Source organism: Dipodomys ordii, unplaced genomic scaffold (assembly GCF_000151885.1).
Source record: "Dipodomys ordii isolate 6190 unplaced genomic scaffold, Dord_2.0 Scaffold109, whole genome shotgun sequence".
In the NCBI taxonomy this organism is placed as follows: domain Eukaryota; kingdom Metazoa; phylum Chordata; class Mammalia; order Rodentia; family Heteromyidae; genus Dipodomys; species Dipodomys ordii.
The window spans coordinates 3,210,276-3,227,197 of record NW_012267325.1 but is presented as its reverse complement, the minus strand read 5'-3'; the positions used below and the strand labels follow the sequence as shown (position 1 = coordinate 3,227,197).

The window sequence follows — 16,922 nt, the reverse complement described above, 5'->3', positions numbered from 1 at the left end:
CAGTGATCCTCAGATCTCAGCCTCCTGAGTAGCTAGGATTACAAGCATGGGCCACCCTTGCCATGCCAAATCCCTTTTATTTTAAGCTTGTTTTCTCTGGTAACAGTAATAATATCACCAGGGTTTGACCCAGCTTGCTAGTAGGAATAGGCTTTCTTGTAGACAGCTCATCTCTCTCTACTCCTCCATCTCGTGAGAATAGCTTGGTTCCCTTTCCTTTCTTTTCTTCCCTTTGTCTTCAGTTGTCTTCCTCTCACTTCTTGCTTTCTTGCCCACATTCTTACTTCTCTCTTCCTCCCTCCCTGTTGTGCACAGTATCACATGCGTGTTCTAGATGCAGTGGACTACATTCCCAAGTTTCAGCCTCTGCCTGGCTGGCATCACACTTTTTAGTTGAATTATTATTATTTTTTGGCCATAATGGGGTTTTACACACACACACACACACACACCAAATTTCTGTAACTTGGAATTTAAAATAATTCATTAAAATACTAAGATACATGGGCTGGGAATGTGGCTTAGTGGTAGAGTGCTTGCTTAGCATGCATGAAGCCCTGGGTTCAATTCCTCAGTACCACATAAACAGAAAAGTCCAGAAGTGGCACTGTGGCAGAGATGATAGAGTATTAGCCTTGAGCAAAAGAAGCTCAGGGACAGTACTAAGGCCCTGAGTTCAAGCCCCAGGACGGGCAATATATATATATATATAAATGTATATATTTATATATATATAGTATATATATGTATATATAAATGTATATATGTATATATATGTATATATAATGTATATATAAATTGTATATATATATACAATTAAAATAATGACTATATTTTTTGCCTTCTTCCTTAATATTTTTTGAACTCAGCTCAAGGCTAGTGCTCTACTACTTAAGCCACAGTGCCACTCCCAGTTTTCTAATAGTTTATTGGATATAAGAGTCTCACAGACTTTCCTGCCCAGACTTGCTTTGAACCACAATCCTTAGATCTCAGCCTCCTGAATAGTGAGGATTACAGGCATGAGCCACTGATGCCCAGCTTAATTTTTATTTTTTTATTGTTATAAAGATGCTGTACAGAGCAGTTATATTTATGTAAGTCAGGAAATGAGTACATTTCTTTTGGGGCAATGTTCTCCCTTCCCTTGTTCTCTCCCAGTTTTTCTCTCTGGTCCCCACCCACAAGTTGTATAGATTATTTTCAACATAGTGTCTAGTGAGTACCACTGCTGCAATTCTGCTTTATTCTTTAAAAACTTCTTGCTTTAATACCCCCAGAATATGTTGAGCGCTGGTGCCTCATGCCTGAAATCCTAGCTATTCAAGAGGCCAAGATCAGAGGATGAAGGTTATCTCCAATTAACCAGCAAAAAGCAAGAAGTGGAGGTGTGGCTCAAGTAGTACGAGCCTAGAGTGAAAAAGCTAAGGGAGATTATTCTGGCCCAGAGTATGTATGTACATGTTATAAGTAAATCCCTGTTAAAATGTAATCTTTATGATCTAAAACAAATGAGAAACTGTAACTACAAGTATTACTTTGTTCTCTCCTTTCCATGTTCTGGGCTTGCTTGGAGCAGTATCTCCTTTTCACCTGCACTGTTGAAAGAAGAAAAGAAAATGTCAGTGTTAACTCCTGAAATAAAATTTGAGACTTCTAAAGTCACCAGAAGGTCTCTGGAAAATTGTTTTCTTTTTGAGAGTAATTGGAAGAAAGCAGTTTTAGAAACACAAAAGATGAGGAAAGGTAATATCATTTTAACTGTTAACTTTCTTTAAGAAAACTGAAATGCTGGGCCAATAAGGAGGGTGAATGAGGACGAATATGGCTGAAGTAGATGGCTTGCACATACAACAATAAAACAATGAACCCTTTTGAAATTGTCTTAGGAAGGGGAGAAGGAAAGTGATGGGGTAGATTGATTGGAATACATTGTATATATTCGTGGAAATGTCACAATGGAATCTCCTCTCCTCACAACTAATGTAATCTAACAACAAAAAAAAATGTGAGCATGAAAGAAAATATAGAAATAGTCCAGAGATCTCTTATAACTTACATGACATTTTTTGTTGTTGTTATTGGTCATGGGGCTTGAACTCTGGGCCTGGGCATTGTCCCTTAGCTCTTAAGCTCAAGGCTAGTGCTCTATCTCTTAAGCCACAACACCATTTCTGGTTTTCTAGTAGTTTAGTGGAGATAAGAGTCTCATGGACTTTCCTGTCCTGGCTGGCTTTGAACCATGATCCTCAGATCTCAGCCTCCTGAGTAGCTAGGATTATAGGCATGAGCCACCGGTGCCCGGCTTACATGACATTTATATTGGGATAGTATATTAAATTTGTAGAAAAGAAAGTAAAGAAATGAAAGCTAATATAACAGAAACAAATCTTAAAGAATTACGTTTCCTCACAATCAATGCATTATTATTTCTGTTAGACCACATTTCTTTTTATTTTATTTTTGCTGGTCCTGGGGCTTGAACTCAGGGTTTAGGCACTGTCCTTTGAGCTTCTTTGTATTCAAAGCTTGTGCTCTACCACTTGAGCCACAGCACCACTTCTGGTGTTTCCTGAGTAGTTTATTGAAGATCAGAGTCTCATGGACTTTCCTGTTCAGACTGGCTCTGAACAGTGATCCTCAGATCCCTGACTCGAGTAGCTAGGATTACAAGCATGAGCCACCGGTGTCCAGTGTGTTTACTTTTTTGTTGTTGTTGTTGGTTGTGGGGCTTGAACTCTGGGCTTGGGTGCTGTCCCTGAGCTCTTCAGCTCAAGGAAAGTGCTCTATCACTTCAGCCACAGCACCACTTCCAGTTTTCTGAGTGGTTTATTGGAGATAAGAGTCTCTTGGACTTTCCTGCCCAGGCTGGCTTTGAACCTTGATCCTCAGATCTCAGCCTCCTGAGTAGCTAGGATTACAGGTGTAAGCCACCAGCGGGCGGCCAGTGTTTACTTTTAAATACCTTCAGTTGATTTGTGTGCATGTGCACACACACATTTGTCAGTCCTGGGTCTTCAACTCAGGACTTGGGCACTGTCTCTGAGCTTTTTTTCAGTTCAAGGCTAACACTCGGGGCTGGGAAGGTGGCTCAGTGGTAGAGCGCATGTCTTGCATGCCAGAGGCCCTGGGTTCGATTCCTCAGCACCACATAAGCAAAAAAAGAAAAAAAGCCGGAAGTGGCGCTGTGGCTCAAGTGGTAGAGCGCTAGCCTTGAGCTGAAGAGCTGAGGGATAGCACCCAGGCCCAGAGTTCAGGCCCCATGACCGGACCCAAAAAAAAAAAAAGGCTAACACTCTACCACTTCCAGCTTTTTGGTGGTTATTTGGAGATAAGAGCTCATGGACATTTTATGCCTGGGTTGGCTTTGAACTGTGATCCTCAAATCTCAGTCTCCTTAGTTGCTAGGATTGCAAGTGTAACACCAGCCTTGAGTTGAATTTCATTTTTTAGGACACTCATTTTTTTGCAATTATATTAATAATTCTAGCCAAACTTACATAGAGAACATTTTTATAACTTGTTCAATAAGTTCTAGTTTGAGAACTTTGGATATAGGTATATTTTGACTTTCCCTATTTTATTTATTTTTGTCATTTGAACTTGTGTTCACTTGGCTTGCTTGCTCAGCTGGTGATCTATCACTTGAACTATACTTGCAGCCAGCTTTTTGCTGATTATTTTGGAGAAGGAATCTCATAGACTTTTCTGCCCAGCTGTGTTTGACCTGAGATCCTGTAGCTCTGTCTCTTACATAGCTAGGATTACAGGAATGAACCACCAACATGTGGTACAGCTTTTCCTTTTCATTTCCAAGTTATAATTGTACCTTTTGTTCATCCTGAATTTTGACTTCAGATTTATTAATGGATATGTAATTATTCATTATTTTATTTTTGAGTTTTCATACATTTATGGTATGAGGAGGGTACATTATAATATTTCCATGTATACCACACAATGTACTTTGAACAAACTCACCTCTTCTGCCATTCTGTTACTCTTCTACCTCCTCCCCTTTTGCAAACAGCACTTATTAAGTTTCATTATGCTCTGTTCATGAACATGTATTCATATATATGTATATGTATATATCATTTGATCCTCTTTACCCCTCTATCTCATTTTTCCTTCCCCACTTCAACAATCTCCTTTTTATAGTCAAGATATAGCACAATTCAAATTTCTCTACAATTTCATTACACTTGGGATGACAGTTGCTTAGTTTTAGTTAATGATTGATTTTTATATTTTATCTGCATTTTAGTTTGTGGTAAAAGAAGTGGTATATATTTAGCCAAGGTGCTTATGATAATATTTTTCAAACAGAATACATTGGTTTAGAAGAGCCCAAAGAATATGTCAAAATGCCGCATTTGCCAGGATTGCCAAATTGTCAAAAGAGTGTAAGTGTAAGTTCAACTCCACTAGAGGTTCATAAACACCTGCTGCATGCCGACACGGAGATGACCACAATCAGGTAGATCATCGCTATCCTGATCACTGTTCAGATTCTTTGGTTCAGTTATGGCTCATACTAACACTGTGAAAGGTAGAGGTTTCTCTGTTGAGAATCTAATTCTTTCTTGCTTACTGACATTTCTAAAAGGATTTAAATGTTAAAATCTAAGTTAGCCATTTTATTCAGAATGACAAGGACTTGATTTTACAAGTGACATTGCCAGGAAGTTTTAATATAACTTGTTTTTAGCTAGTTGTCGATGGCTCATGCCTGTAATCCTAGCTACTCAGGAGGCTGAGATCTGAGGATCTTGGTTTGAAGCCAGCCCAGGCAGAAAAGTCCTCATGAAACTCTTATCTCCAATTAACCACTCAAAAACCAGAAGTGTAGCTGTGGCTTAAGTGGTGGAGACTAGCCTTGAGCACAAAGAGGCTTAAGGATAGTGCCCAGGCACTGAGTTCAAGACTCACAACCAACCACAAACAAACAAACATAAATAAAACAAGATAAAATAACTTGTTTTTATTTTTTTTCTTTATTATGTAGCCCAAGCTGGCCTTGAACATATGATCTTCCTACCTTGGTCTTTTGAGGGCTGGAATTATAGGCATGCCACTCCACACTGGAATTCCTTAAAACAAATTTTGTCTAAGCTAGATCAAGCCCATCAGTAGCTTTGGCAGGTTTATAGATAAAATTTTAAGTTTCTGAATCATTAACAGATTTCTGCTCTCTAAATACAGAACCGTGTGTTTTGATTCTCTAGTGACTCCTGGTATGAGAAAAGATTGTGTCTGAGATGTCAGCCTAGTTTAAACCCCACTTGAATATAAAGAATAATGGGTGTGTGCCTGCACTTGTGTGCTGGTCCTGGGGCTTGAACTCAGGGTCTGGGTGCTGTCCCTGAACTTCTTGTGCTCAAAACTAATGCTCTATGGCTTGAGCTGCAGTTCCACTGTCTTTTATTGTTTTTTTGGGTTTTTTTTTAGCAGATTATTGGAGATTAGAATTTCATGAACTTTGCTGCTTCAGATTCATGATCCTTAGATCTAAGCCTCCTGAGCTAGGATTTTAGGTGCGCTACCAGCATTCAGCTGAGAATGGTTTTAGACAATCAAGTCTTCTTGACTTTGAAAATTGCCATTTAAACATGTTTCCTTTTCCTATTCTAAATCAGATGGGTTGAAGTACCAATAAAGAAAAACTTCTTTCAAAGAGATCTATCTATAAGTTAGGAAGACAATCTCATATTCTATTTACTTTCTGCTATGTTTAGTTTTATTAGCCATTTTTATTGAATGTCTCTTATTTGCTCCCTGTCCTCTTGACCTCTGAAGTACTTACATCATTCTGAGCTACAATTTTCTTTAGAGGAAGATACATACATACATACATACATACATATATATTCCTCTAAAGATTTATGTGTATACATATATATACTTAATGAACTTAAACATTTTCCATATATATTTCCACATATATATCATACAAGGTTGCAGTTTTTGAATGAAAAAATTTAAATCTTTCCAATATTATTGTTAAGTAGTCTTGAAATAAATTATAGTAATATAAATAGATAGCTGGAACATAGTAAAAATGAAACATTATGGAAAATGTTTAAACTATAAACATAAGAACTTCTCAGAAAATATGAAGAAAAATAAAAAAAAACTATTTGATCATCTACCTATCTCAATATCTCCATTTTTATTTTTGCTTTCTTCTATGCTTCATTTTCATGGACTTATTTTAATTGTGATTGTAGTGTACTTTCAAGTTTATATTCTATCTTTTTTTTGGAAGTTTAGTTTTGAACCAGGCACTGGTGTCTCACAACTGTAAGCCTAGCTACTCAGGAGGTTGAGATCTGAGGATCACAGATCAAAACCAGCCCAGGCAGGAAGGTCTATGAGAGTCCTATTGCCAATAAATTACTAAGAAAAAGCCAGAAGTGTTGTGGCTCCAGTGGTAGAGTGCTAGCCATGAGCACAAAGAAGCTCAGGGACAGAGCCTATGCCCTGAACTCCAGCCAGGACTGGTGGCAAAAAAAAGTCTAGTTTTGAACTCAAGGCCTCTAGCTTGCTCAGCTTCCTTGCTCTGCTGATGCTCTACCACAAGGGCTATACCTCCAGCCTGGCATTTTGCTGGCTAATTGGAGATGGAAATTGCAGACTCCTGCTCAGAAAAGCTTCAAATCTCAATCCTTTAGTTCTCAGCCTCCTGAGGAGCTAAGGTTACAGACATAGACCACAGACACCTGGCCAGGTCCTCCTTTTAAAATTTAAGATTGCACATAATACATTTTCCATGTCATTATATAATCTTTGAACAGTCTTACTAGCTACATTATCTTTCATTGCTGGACCCACAATTTGTCTGATCACTTCTATTGTTGGACTTTCAAGTTCTTTGGCATTTGGGTTGTGTAAATGATACCACAATGAAGAAACCATACATCATTTTTACTTATCATTTTTAATATTATCACTTTTTTCTTTATGGTTTTTCTTTTGTTATTTGGCTGTTTGGGAAATTATTACATTACCTTAAGTGAGAATTTACTTGTCAATAAAAGGTAATCTGAATACGTTTTAGTCATGTTAGGACAAGCATCCTATCTTCACGTAGAAAGTGGAATAGCAGTGACTGAGTAGCATGACGTGTAAGAAGTGCTAGCAGCAGTAAATGTGAGTTCTTGCCCTGCCTTTGCAGCCATTCCAGTGAGAACATATCCAGTTGCCTACAAGTATCTTATCCTCCCCTGTATATCACCCAGCATTCTGTGAAAGAACAACATTGGCAAAGCAGGGAAGTACTCTTTTCTCTTTTGGGTACAACCTCTAATCTTCCTTTTTCCTCCATATGTGAATATCTGATTTCAAAACTCAGAGAGGGCTGGGAAGGTGGCTCAGTGGTAGAGTGCTTGGATCGCATGCATGAGGCCCTGGGTTTGATTCCTCAGCAACACATAAGCAGAAAAAGCCAAAAGTGGTGCTGTGGCTCAAGTTGTAGAGCACTAGCCTTGAGCTGAAATGCTGAGGGACAACGCCTAGGCCCAGAGTTCAAGCCCCACAACTGACAAAAAAAAAAAAAAAGAAAGAAAGAAAAGAAAAGGAAAGAAAAAGAAAAACTGAGAAAAAGTATGACTTTCTGTCAATTTCTTTAATGGTGATCAGAAGTGTTATTGGTTCTCATAGCATATTCTGGGAATATAGTAGATAACAGTAATCTGACAAGTGAAAAATATTTAAAAGTTACTGCTGAATATCCCAAGCTTAATATAGAAATTTGAAATTCTTAGGATGCAGTCTCTCATTGGCAGCACATTCAAACCTGATATTTTTTCCCCCATAGGAATATAAGTTAATTACAGCAAAATTCATTTTGCAGTGGTAGATGAAAAAGTGAGGATAGAAATTTGAAGCTAGCTCAGTCAGGAATGCCCCTAAGACTTTTATTTCTAATTAACCGCCATAAAGTCAGAAGTGGAGCTGTGAGTCAAGTTGGAGAGCTGAAGCTTTGACTGATAAAGCTCAGGGACAGCCTTGAGGGTAAGCCCCAGTACTAGCTTAAAAAAAAGAAGCAAAGCACAAATAAGGGGTAGTTGACAAATGGCTCATCCAGATACCTGGATTTTTCTTCTCTTAGCATTGCTTGGGTTGTGGCTGATAATTTTTAATAAATATCTGTAGGTAAAGTGAGACACAGCGCTCATACGCTGGTTAGGTTTGCTAGGATAATCTAAAATACTGGCTGGTCTGTATCCCCCTATCTGTTTCTGACTAGCTTAGCTGTAGTAAAGTTCCTTTCTCATTTAGTTTTTTAAAATGTTTATATTTTGGGCTGGGAATGTGGCTTAGTGGTAGAGTGCTTGCCTAACATGCATGAAATCCTGGGTTCGATTCCTCAGTACCACAAAACAGAAAGACCTGGAAGTGGCACTGTGGTTCACGTGGTAGAGTGCTAGTCTTGAGCAAAAGAAGCTTAGGACAGTACCCAGCCCAGTCCCTGAGTTCAAGCCCCAGGACTGGGGAGAAAAACAACAAAAAAAAAACTAATACAGGCTAGGAATGTGGCCTAGTGGTAGAGTACTTGCCTAGTATGCATGAAACCCTGGGTTTGATTCTTCAGTACCACATAAACAAGAAAAAAGAAAAGCTAGAAATGGTGCTGTGGCACAAGTAGGTAGAACACTAGCCTTGAGCAAAAGAAGCTCAGGGACAGTGCACAGGCCCTGAGTTCAAGCCCTGGGGCTGGCAAAAAAAAAGTTTATATGTTTATTGTTATTATAAAGGTGATATACAGAGGGGTTATAGTTGTCATTTAATTTTGTTTGTGTATACATGTGTGTGTGCTAGTACTGGGGCACCTACCATTTGAGCTACAACTCTACGTCCTGCTTTTTGCTGGTTAATTGGTAATGAGACAGATTTTTCTGCCAGGGCTGGCTTTAAACTGTGATCCTCAGATCTCAGCCTCGTAAATAGCTAAAATTAAAGGCATGAGCCATTGTTATATGGTCCATTTGTTTAATTTCTTTTTTTTGTTGTTGTTGGTTGTGGGGCTTAAACTCTGGGCCTAGCCGCTGTCCCTCAGCAAATCAGCTCAAGGCAAGTGCTCTACCATTTGAATCACAGCACCACTTCTTTTTTCTGGTGGTTTATTGGAGACAAGAGTTTCATGGACTTTCTTGCCCGGGCTGGCTTTGAACCTTGATCCTCAGATCTCAGCCTCCTGAGTAGCTAGGATTACAGGCGTGATTACGGGTGCCCAGCCATTTGTTTAATTTCTAAGTTATATCATTTAACAAAATAATTTTCAGGGCCAAGAGTGAGCTTCAGTACATCTTCAGCATGTGCAGAGCCCTGGGTTTGATCCCTGTATCTGAACAAGCAAACATATCAAGTGACTTTTTCATGAAAGTATATTGTTTGTTTCTCATTGTATCTTTTAAAGCTAATACAGCTTGGACTTTTATACAAGTGATTTTATGATCATATATAATCTTTAGAATAAAGAAGACTAAGACATGTACCATGATACCACTTCAGGAGAAATCAAAAGGTAAGCTGACTCATCTTTTTTTTTTCTTCCACATGTCTTATTGGGGTGACATATACTTAATCTGTTTCTTCATTTTACTTTCTTTTCATTGGTTCAACCTTATTTTGTTAACACTTTTGTAAGCTTTAATTATTTTGTAAACTTAATAGGTGTTAGGTTCATAATATGCATATCTTAATAACCTCAGGACCTAAGATAAACCCTCATCCTATCTCTCTTAGGCCAATTGTAGCCCATATATTAGTCTTAGTTTGAGTCTGTAAACTTTGAAATCCTTCAACACAACTACAAAGTGAAATGTGGACTTCCATTGCTCCTCTTTCTTTCTCTCTTTCTCTCTGTCTCTCTGTCTGTCTGTCTGTCTCTTTGTCTCTTTGTCTCTCTGTCTCTCTCCCTCTCTTTTTTCCTTCTTTCTCTCTCTCTCTCTCTTGCTTTCTTTCTTTTTCTTTTTTTCTTTCTTTCTTTTTTCCTTTTTGACAGTGTTGGGGCTTAAGCTCTGGGCCTGGGTGCTGTCCCTGACCTTATTTTTGCTCAAAGGCTAGAACTCTACCACTTGAGCCACAGCACTACTTCCCACTTTTTTCTGAATAATTTTTTCTGCCTGGGCTGGCTTTGAACCACGATCCTCAGATTTCAGCATCCGGAGTAGCTAGGATTACAGGCATGGCATTATTCCTTCTTTAAGAGCAAAAGTCCTTATTACTTGCTAATTAAAATGTGAATTTCTTAGTCTGGCATTAAACCTCTCTCTCTCTCTCTCTCTCTCCCCCTCCCTCCCTCTCTCTCTCTCTCTCTGTCTCTGTCTCTCTCCCCCTCCTTCTCTCTCCCCCTGTCTCTCGTTTATGTGAGCCTGTCTGTGACGGAACTATGGCTTAAACTCAGGGTCTCAAGCTCTTGCTTAGTTTTTTTGTTTTTGTGTTTTTTTCCCCCTAAAGCTAGTATTCTACCATATGAGTGAAAGCTCTGCTTCTGCCTTTTTACTGGTTAATTGAAGATGAATCTCTTGGATTTGTCTGCCCAGGCTGGCTTTTTTTTCTTGTCAGTTGAGGGGCTTGAACTCTGGGTCTGGGCACTGTCCCTAGCTCTTCAGCTCAAGGTGAGTGTTCTACCACTTGAGCCATAGGACCACTTCTGGTTGTCTGGTGATTAATTGCAGATAGGAGTCTAACTGATTTTCCTGCCTGGGCTGGCTTTGATCCTCAGATCTCAACCTCCTTAGTAGCTAGGATTTACAGGCATGAGTCACTGGAGCATGACTCAATTTTCTTTTCCTTCTTCTCCTTCTCTTTCTCCTTCTCCTTCTCCTTCTCTGTCTCCTTCCTCCACCTCCTCTTCTTCCTCCTCCTCCTCCAACAGTATTAACATTTTGAACCATATAATTCTTTGTTGTGTCCTGTCTTGTTGTTTGTCCTGTCTTGTGCATTATATGAATTGATCATTACCTACTAGAAGCTGTTCACACCCTCTAGTTGTGAAAAATAAAAATATCTTCAAACATTGCCAAATGAAATAGGGTAGCAAAATCACCTCCAGCTGAAACACACCTGCTATATGTTATGTTCTTTCCTATTGGTCTTCCTGAATAGCAAATGATTCATACTTTACCTGTGTATACCAATAATTTCCTTACCACTTTAAGATTTTCAGCCTTATTTATTTTTATTGTAAACTTATAGGCATTTTAAAAAATCTTTGTTATTTTAAAGGTAATTTACAGAGAAGGGGTTACAATTATATAAATCAGGTAAAGAGTACATTTCTTTTTGGACAATGTCACCCCTTCCCTCGTTCTCTTGGTGTTTTTTTGAAATGATGCATGCATCATTTCAAAGATATAACAAAAACTAAAAAAAAAGATATAACAAAAACTGAAATTATTCTGCCTCTATTGACAATGTTGGTATAAATCAGAACTGACTTGAGAGTAGCTTTGTAAGTTCAGTCTATGGGAGCTCATAAGGTTCACTGTCCATTAACTTTTGCTTGGTTATTTATTTTCTTTGGATTTCCATATGCCATTGGTAACTTCCTAATCAACAAAATACAAATAAAAATACAAATCTTGAACCCACAGACCTATAGCCACCTAATCTTTGATAAGGGACCTAAAAAAATAGAGTGGAAGAGAGACAGCCTCTTCAGTAAATGGTGCTGGCAAAATTGCTTAAACACTTGTAGAAAACTAAAGCTAGATCCTTGTATATCACCCTGCACCAGAATCAACTCCAAATGGATCAAAGACCTCGAAGTCAAAGCAGATACCCTGAAAACATTATAGGAAGCAATAGGAGAAACTCTAGGGTTCCTTGGCACAGGCAGAAATTTTCTTTTCTTTTTTTTTGGGGGGGGGGTCCGGTCGTGGGGCCTGAACTCTGGGCCTGGGCACTGGCCCTCAGCTCTTCAGCTCAAGGCTAGCGCTCTACCACTTGAGCCACAGCACCACTTCTGGCTTTTTTCTTTTTGTTTATGTGGTGCTGAGGAATCAAACCCAGGGCCTCATGCATGCAAGGCAAGCACTCTACCACTAAGCTACCTTCCCAACCCCAGAAATTTTCTTAATAAAGACCCAGAAGCACAACAAATCAAAGAAAGGTTGGACAAATGGAATTGTATGAAATGGCAGAGCTAGCAAGATCAATAGAAGAAAGCCCACGGATTGGGAGAAGATCTTCACTAGCCATATAATGGACAAGGGTCTCATATCTAAAATATACTTAGAACTCAAAAAACTAAATCCCCCAATAACAAATCCTCAAAGAAACAACCACCCTGTCAATAAGCGGGCTAAAGACTTAAAGAGAAACTTCTCTGAAGAGGAAAGAAGAATGGCCAATAGACATATGAAGAAAGTCTCAACTTCTCTATCCATAAAAGAAATGCAAATAAAAACAATATTGATATTCTACCTCACCCCAGTTAGAATGGCTATCATCAAGAAATGTAATAACAGATGTTGGAGGGGAAGTGGCCAAAAGGGAACCTTACTGCATTGTTGATGGGAGTGTAAACTTGTTCAACCACTTTGGAAAGTAGTATGGAGGTTCCTCAAAAGACTCCACATAGAACTCCCCTATGACCCAGCAATCCCACTTTCGGTCATTTACCCAACCGATCACAAACAAGGCCAAACTACCAGCATGACTATGTTTATTGCAGCATTATTTACCATAGCTAAGATAGGGAGCCAACCCAGACGCCCCTCAATATATGAATAGATCAAGAAAATGTGATATATATATATATATATATATATATATATATATATATAATGGAATTCTATGCCTCCATCAAAAAGAATGACATCACCCCATTTGTTAGAAAATGGAAAGACTTGGAAAAAATTATATTAAATAAGCCAGACTCAAAGAAACATTGGTCCCATGGTTTCCCTTATTTGCAATAACTAGTATTAGTCTAGGATGACCAGAAAAGGTCAAAAGCTATGTACATATGAACATATAAGATGATGTTAAGCGAAATGAACCCCAAGATATGGACCCAACTGTTTTTTTCTTTCTTGCTATTGTTTTTAATGTATTCAAAATGTATTATGTGATTTTTTTGTTTGTTTCTTTAGTATGTTCTTCCCCCATGATATAACCCCTGTTTTCACTGTATTTGATGTCAGTGCCCTGCATCTTGTATATACAATTTTCTGATTTGGGGAGGGAAAAGGAAATAACAAAATGATGAAATAAAGATACAGGTTGACCCATTGTAACAATGAGATGTACAAGACACTATGTTGAAAATGAACTTTACAACTTGGAAGGAGGGGGGAAGGAAGGAGTTGGGGAGGTGGGGATGGGAAGGGATGGTAGGGAAAAACAAAGGAGGAGGTAACGGTTCTTGATAGAAATGTACTCATTACCTTATTCACGTTACTGCAACCCCTCTGTACACTATTTTTACAATTAAAAACATAACAAACAAACAAAAATACAAATTTTAATTAGAATGAAAGATTTTTTTGCTGTATATTTTTGCTCAAACAAGTATTTGTCTGCTTGTGTTCCTCTAGCCCAACCCTGGCTCATGATGGGTTCTGTTTGAATGTATGGGTACCTTTAAAATCCAAGTATTGGAGCCTAATGCCCAGTGTGGTAATAAGTCAGGCATAGTGATTGACATCTGTAATTCCAGCACTTGGGAGGATGAGGCAAGAGCAGGAGGATCTTGAGTTCAAGGCTTACTGTACTACTTATAGACACCAGGCAGGATGGGTCATACCTGTAGTCCCAGAACTTGGGAGATTGAGACAAGAGGAGAAGGAAGGTCTTAAGTTCAAGGCCAACCTTGGCTACATGCAAGACTTTGGATCAAAAAAAGAAAAGAAGTAGGATTTTATGGGAATGGTGGTACTCTGTTCTTGAGAGCCGATGGGTGTTTTATGAACAGCTGCTGGAGAGGCTGCCTTCCTGTCTTGCAGGCTCATCTCCATGTAAGCACACAGCATTCTCTCCCTTTTGCCTTTATTATCTTTTGCCATTTGAAGACACAAGAAGAAGCTACCAGTTTGGAAGCTTTCATCAGATTGCCCCCTGCCAGCTCCTTCGTCTTAGGTTTAGCCTCCCGAACTATTTTATGTTGTGATTTTTGTGATAGTAACAGGAATAGACTATGATAGGCATCTTTTTGTCTGGGAACTGGCCCGAGACCATGATCATCCTACCCTCCCCTTTCTAGTAGCTTGGATTATAATCATGGCCTACCATGCTTGGCAGTAATTTCTTTTGTGTGTGTGTGTGTGTGTGTGTGTGTGTGTGTGTGTGTGTGTATTGGGATTTGAACTCAGGACCTAGCACTTGCTAAGCAGCCACTGTATCCTGAACCATGCCTCCACCCCAGAATGACTTCATTTTAAAATGAGGTATGTGTGTATACATTAAAGGAAATATTTAAGAATTATTTATTATATTCTCTTTTCTTTTTCTTTCTTCCTTTTTGTCAGGCTCAGGGCCTGGGCACTCACTGCCCCTGAGCATTTTTGCTCAGAGTAGCACTCTATGACTTTGAGCCACAGCTCCATTTCTAAGTTTTGAGTGGTTAATTGGAGATAAGAGACTCACAAGGACTTTTCTGCCTGGTCTGGCTTTGAATCATAATCCTCACATCTCAGCCTGCTGAATAGCTAGGATTGATTACAGGCATGAACCACTGGTGTCTGGCTTTTATTAACAATCAGTAACAATCACATTGCACTTGTCTGTATAATACTAATTCTTTTACATTTTTTATGTTTGTTTAATATCTAAAATCTATTTTTGTCAGTGCTCAAATCTTCTTTTAAAGTGTCGGATTCATTTTACTATGAAGAACAAGAGCTTAGATCATGTTTTTAAGGCTCTACTTTCTCTCTTTCTCTTTCTCTTTCTCTCTCTCTCTCTCCCTCTGTCTCTCTTTCCCTGTCTCTGAACTTCTCACTCCCATTATATCTACAAATGAAATAAAACAAACAATAACAACCATGTTGGAGAATGTAACAAGTTTTGTGTGTGTGTGTGTGTGTGTGTGTGTGTGTGTGTGTGTGTGTGTGTGAGACAGTTGAAGTAAAGTTGATTTTTTTTCTTTTGCCAGTCCTGGGGCTTGTACTCAGGGCCTGGGCACTGTCCCTGAGCTTCTTTGGCTCAAGGCTAGCACTCTACCACTTGAGCCACAGCACTACTTCTGGCTTTTTCTGTTTATATGGTTCCGAGAAATTGAACCCAGGGCTTCATGCATGCTAGGCAAGCTCTCTGCCACTAAGGCACATTCCCAGCCCCTAAATAATGGTATTTTAAAGCTGTATAGGTGAGCAGATTATTTTCAAAGCCTTATATATTTCTAAGTAGAGCACACATTTGCATATTTAAGGATAATATATAGTGATTTCATGGGCATTTTGAATTTGGTGGATCTCTGTTCAAATACCACCAATGACTGCTACTGGGTATGTGCCTTGGGCAAGGTAGTTAGTCTCCCTAAATTTTCTTCCCTCCTTTTCTCTTTCCTCCCCTCCTTCCTGTCTTCCCTTCCTCCCTATTTTCCTTCATACCTCCTTAATTTTTTAAATATTGTTCTGTTTTTTAATTTTATTGTTAACAAAGATGAAGTACAGAAGGCAGAAGGCTTACAGTTACGTAAGTCAGTTACAGTTACATGAGTACATTTCTTTTTGGACAATGTCACCCTTCCTTCCCTCTCTCCCACTTTTTCCCTCCAGTCCCCACTCACGAGTTGTAGTGTTCATTTTCAACATGTCTGGCGAGTATCATGGCCGCATTTGTTCACCCTTTCTGTGCCCCCCACTTACCCTTTGAAAGACAGATAAATGAACAAGCAGGACAAAAGGAAAAGAAAAAGCAGCAGCAGCAACAACAAAAAATAACCCCATTTCCATTTCTTGGAGTACATTTTGATAAACATTATTCTATTTTGTTGTTGTTGTTGTTCCATTTCTTGGAGTACATTTTGATAAACATTTTTCTATTTTGTTGTTGTTGTTGTTCCATTTCTTGGAGTACATTTTGATAAACATTATTCTATTTTGTTGTTGTTGTTGTTGTTGCCTGTGCTGGGCTTGAACTCCAGGGTCTGAGCTTCTTTTTGCTCAAGGCTAGCACTCTATCACTTGAGCCACAGTGCCACTTCCAGCTTTTTCTGTTTATTTGGTACTGAGGAATCAAACCCAGGGCTTCATGCAAGCTAGACAAGCGCTCTACTGCTAAGCCACATTCCCAGCTCGAAATATTACTTTATATGAATAGATGCACATAGGTATTATGCCTTTGTGATCCTTTCCTAAGAATTTCCTCCTTTGATCTCACTGTGTGTACATGCTTAGAGACCTGTATAATCGATCATGTTCCAGTGTATTTTTTTTCCTTTTACCATCCAGTGTGTTTACTTGTAGGTTTATAGGCACATTCTAGTTACAACAAATGTGGGAAACCATGCAACCTATGTTTCATTGAGTCTCTGCCTTTATTTTCCTTGTTCTTTTTGTGATAGCTTCTCATTGTGTAGTTTAGGCTGCCCACAACCTTGCAATCCTTCGTAAAATCTGTAAGCGGGTAAAATACTTAATGATTACAGTCCAGTGTATGAAATAGATGTAGAAGCTTGAGTGATGTTGGCTCATCTGAGGGAGTTATTGAACATTATACTTTTACATTAGTTGTCATTTATGAGAAACTATTTCATGAGAAAAACTTGATGAGTATGTAAGGTACAAAACAAGCTAGCTATTTATGGTGACTGTATTCTCTACTTCAGAATAAATTGCACAGCCATCCCATGTTAAAAGGCACAATGTAGACTAATAGTTAAATTTTACAAAATTAAAACACAAGCATATGCTTCTTAATTAAAACTCCTCCCTCCTCCCCCTCCCCCTCCCCCTCCTCCTCCCCCT

General features: G+C 38.8%; 1 protein-coding gene across 1 annotated transcript in view; it reads left to right on the top strand.

The window, feature by feature from the left end:
• The first annotated feature begins 1,619 nt into the window (after window positions 1-1,619).
• LOC105994798 (chromosome unknown open reading frame, human C8orf89) overlaps window positions 1,620-16,922 on the top strand; it is a 16,427-nt gene continuing 1,124 nt past the window's right edge. The window contains exons 1-3 of the mRNA XM_013028441.1: window positions 1,620-1,746; window positions 4,330-4,480; window positions 9,477-9,529. Coding sequence (XP_012883895.1) covers window positions 1,620-1,746; window positions 4,330-4,480; window positions 9,477-9,529 — 331 coding nt within the window. The remainder of the gene's footprint in view (window positions 1,747-4,329; window positions 4,481-9,476; window positions 9,530-16,922) is intronic.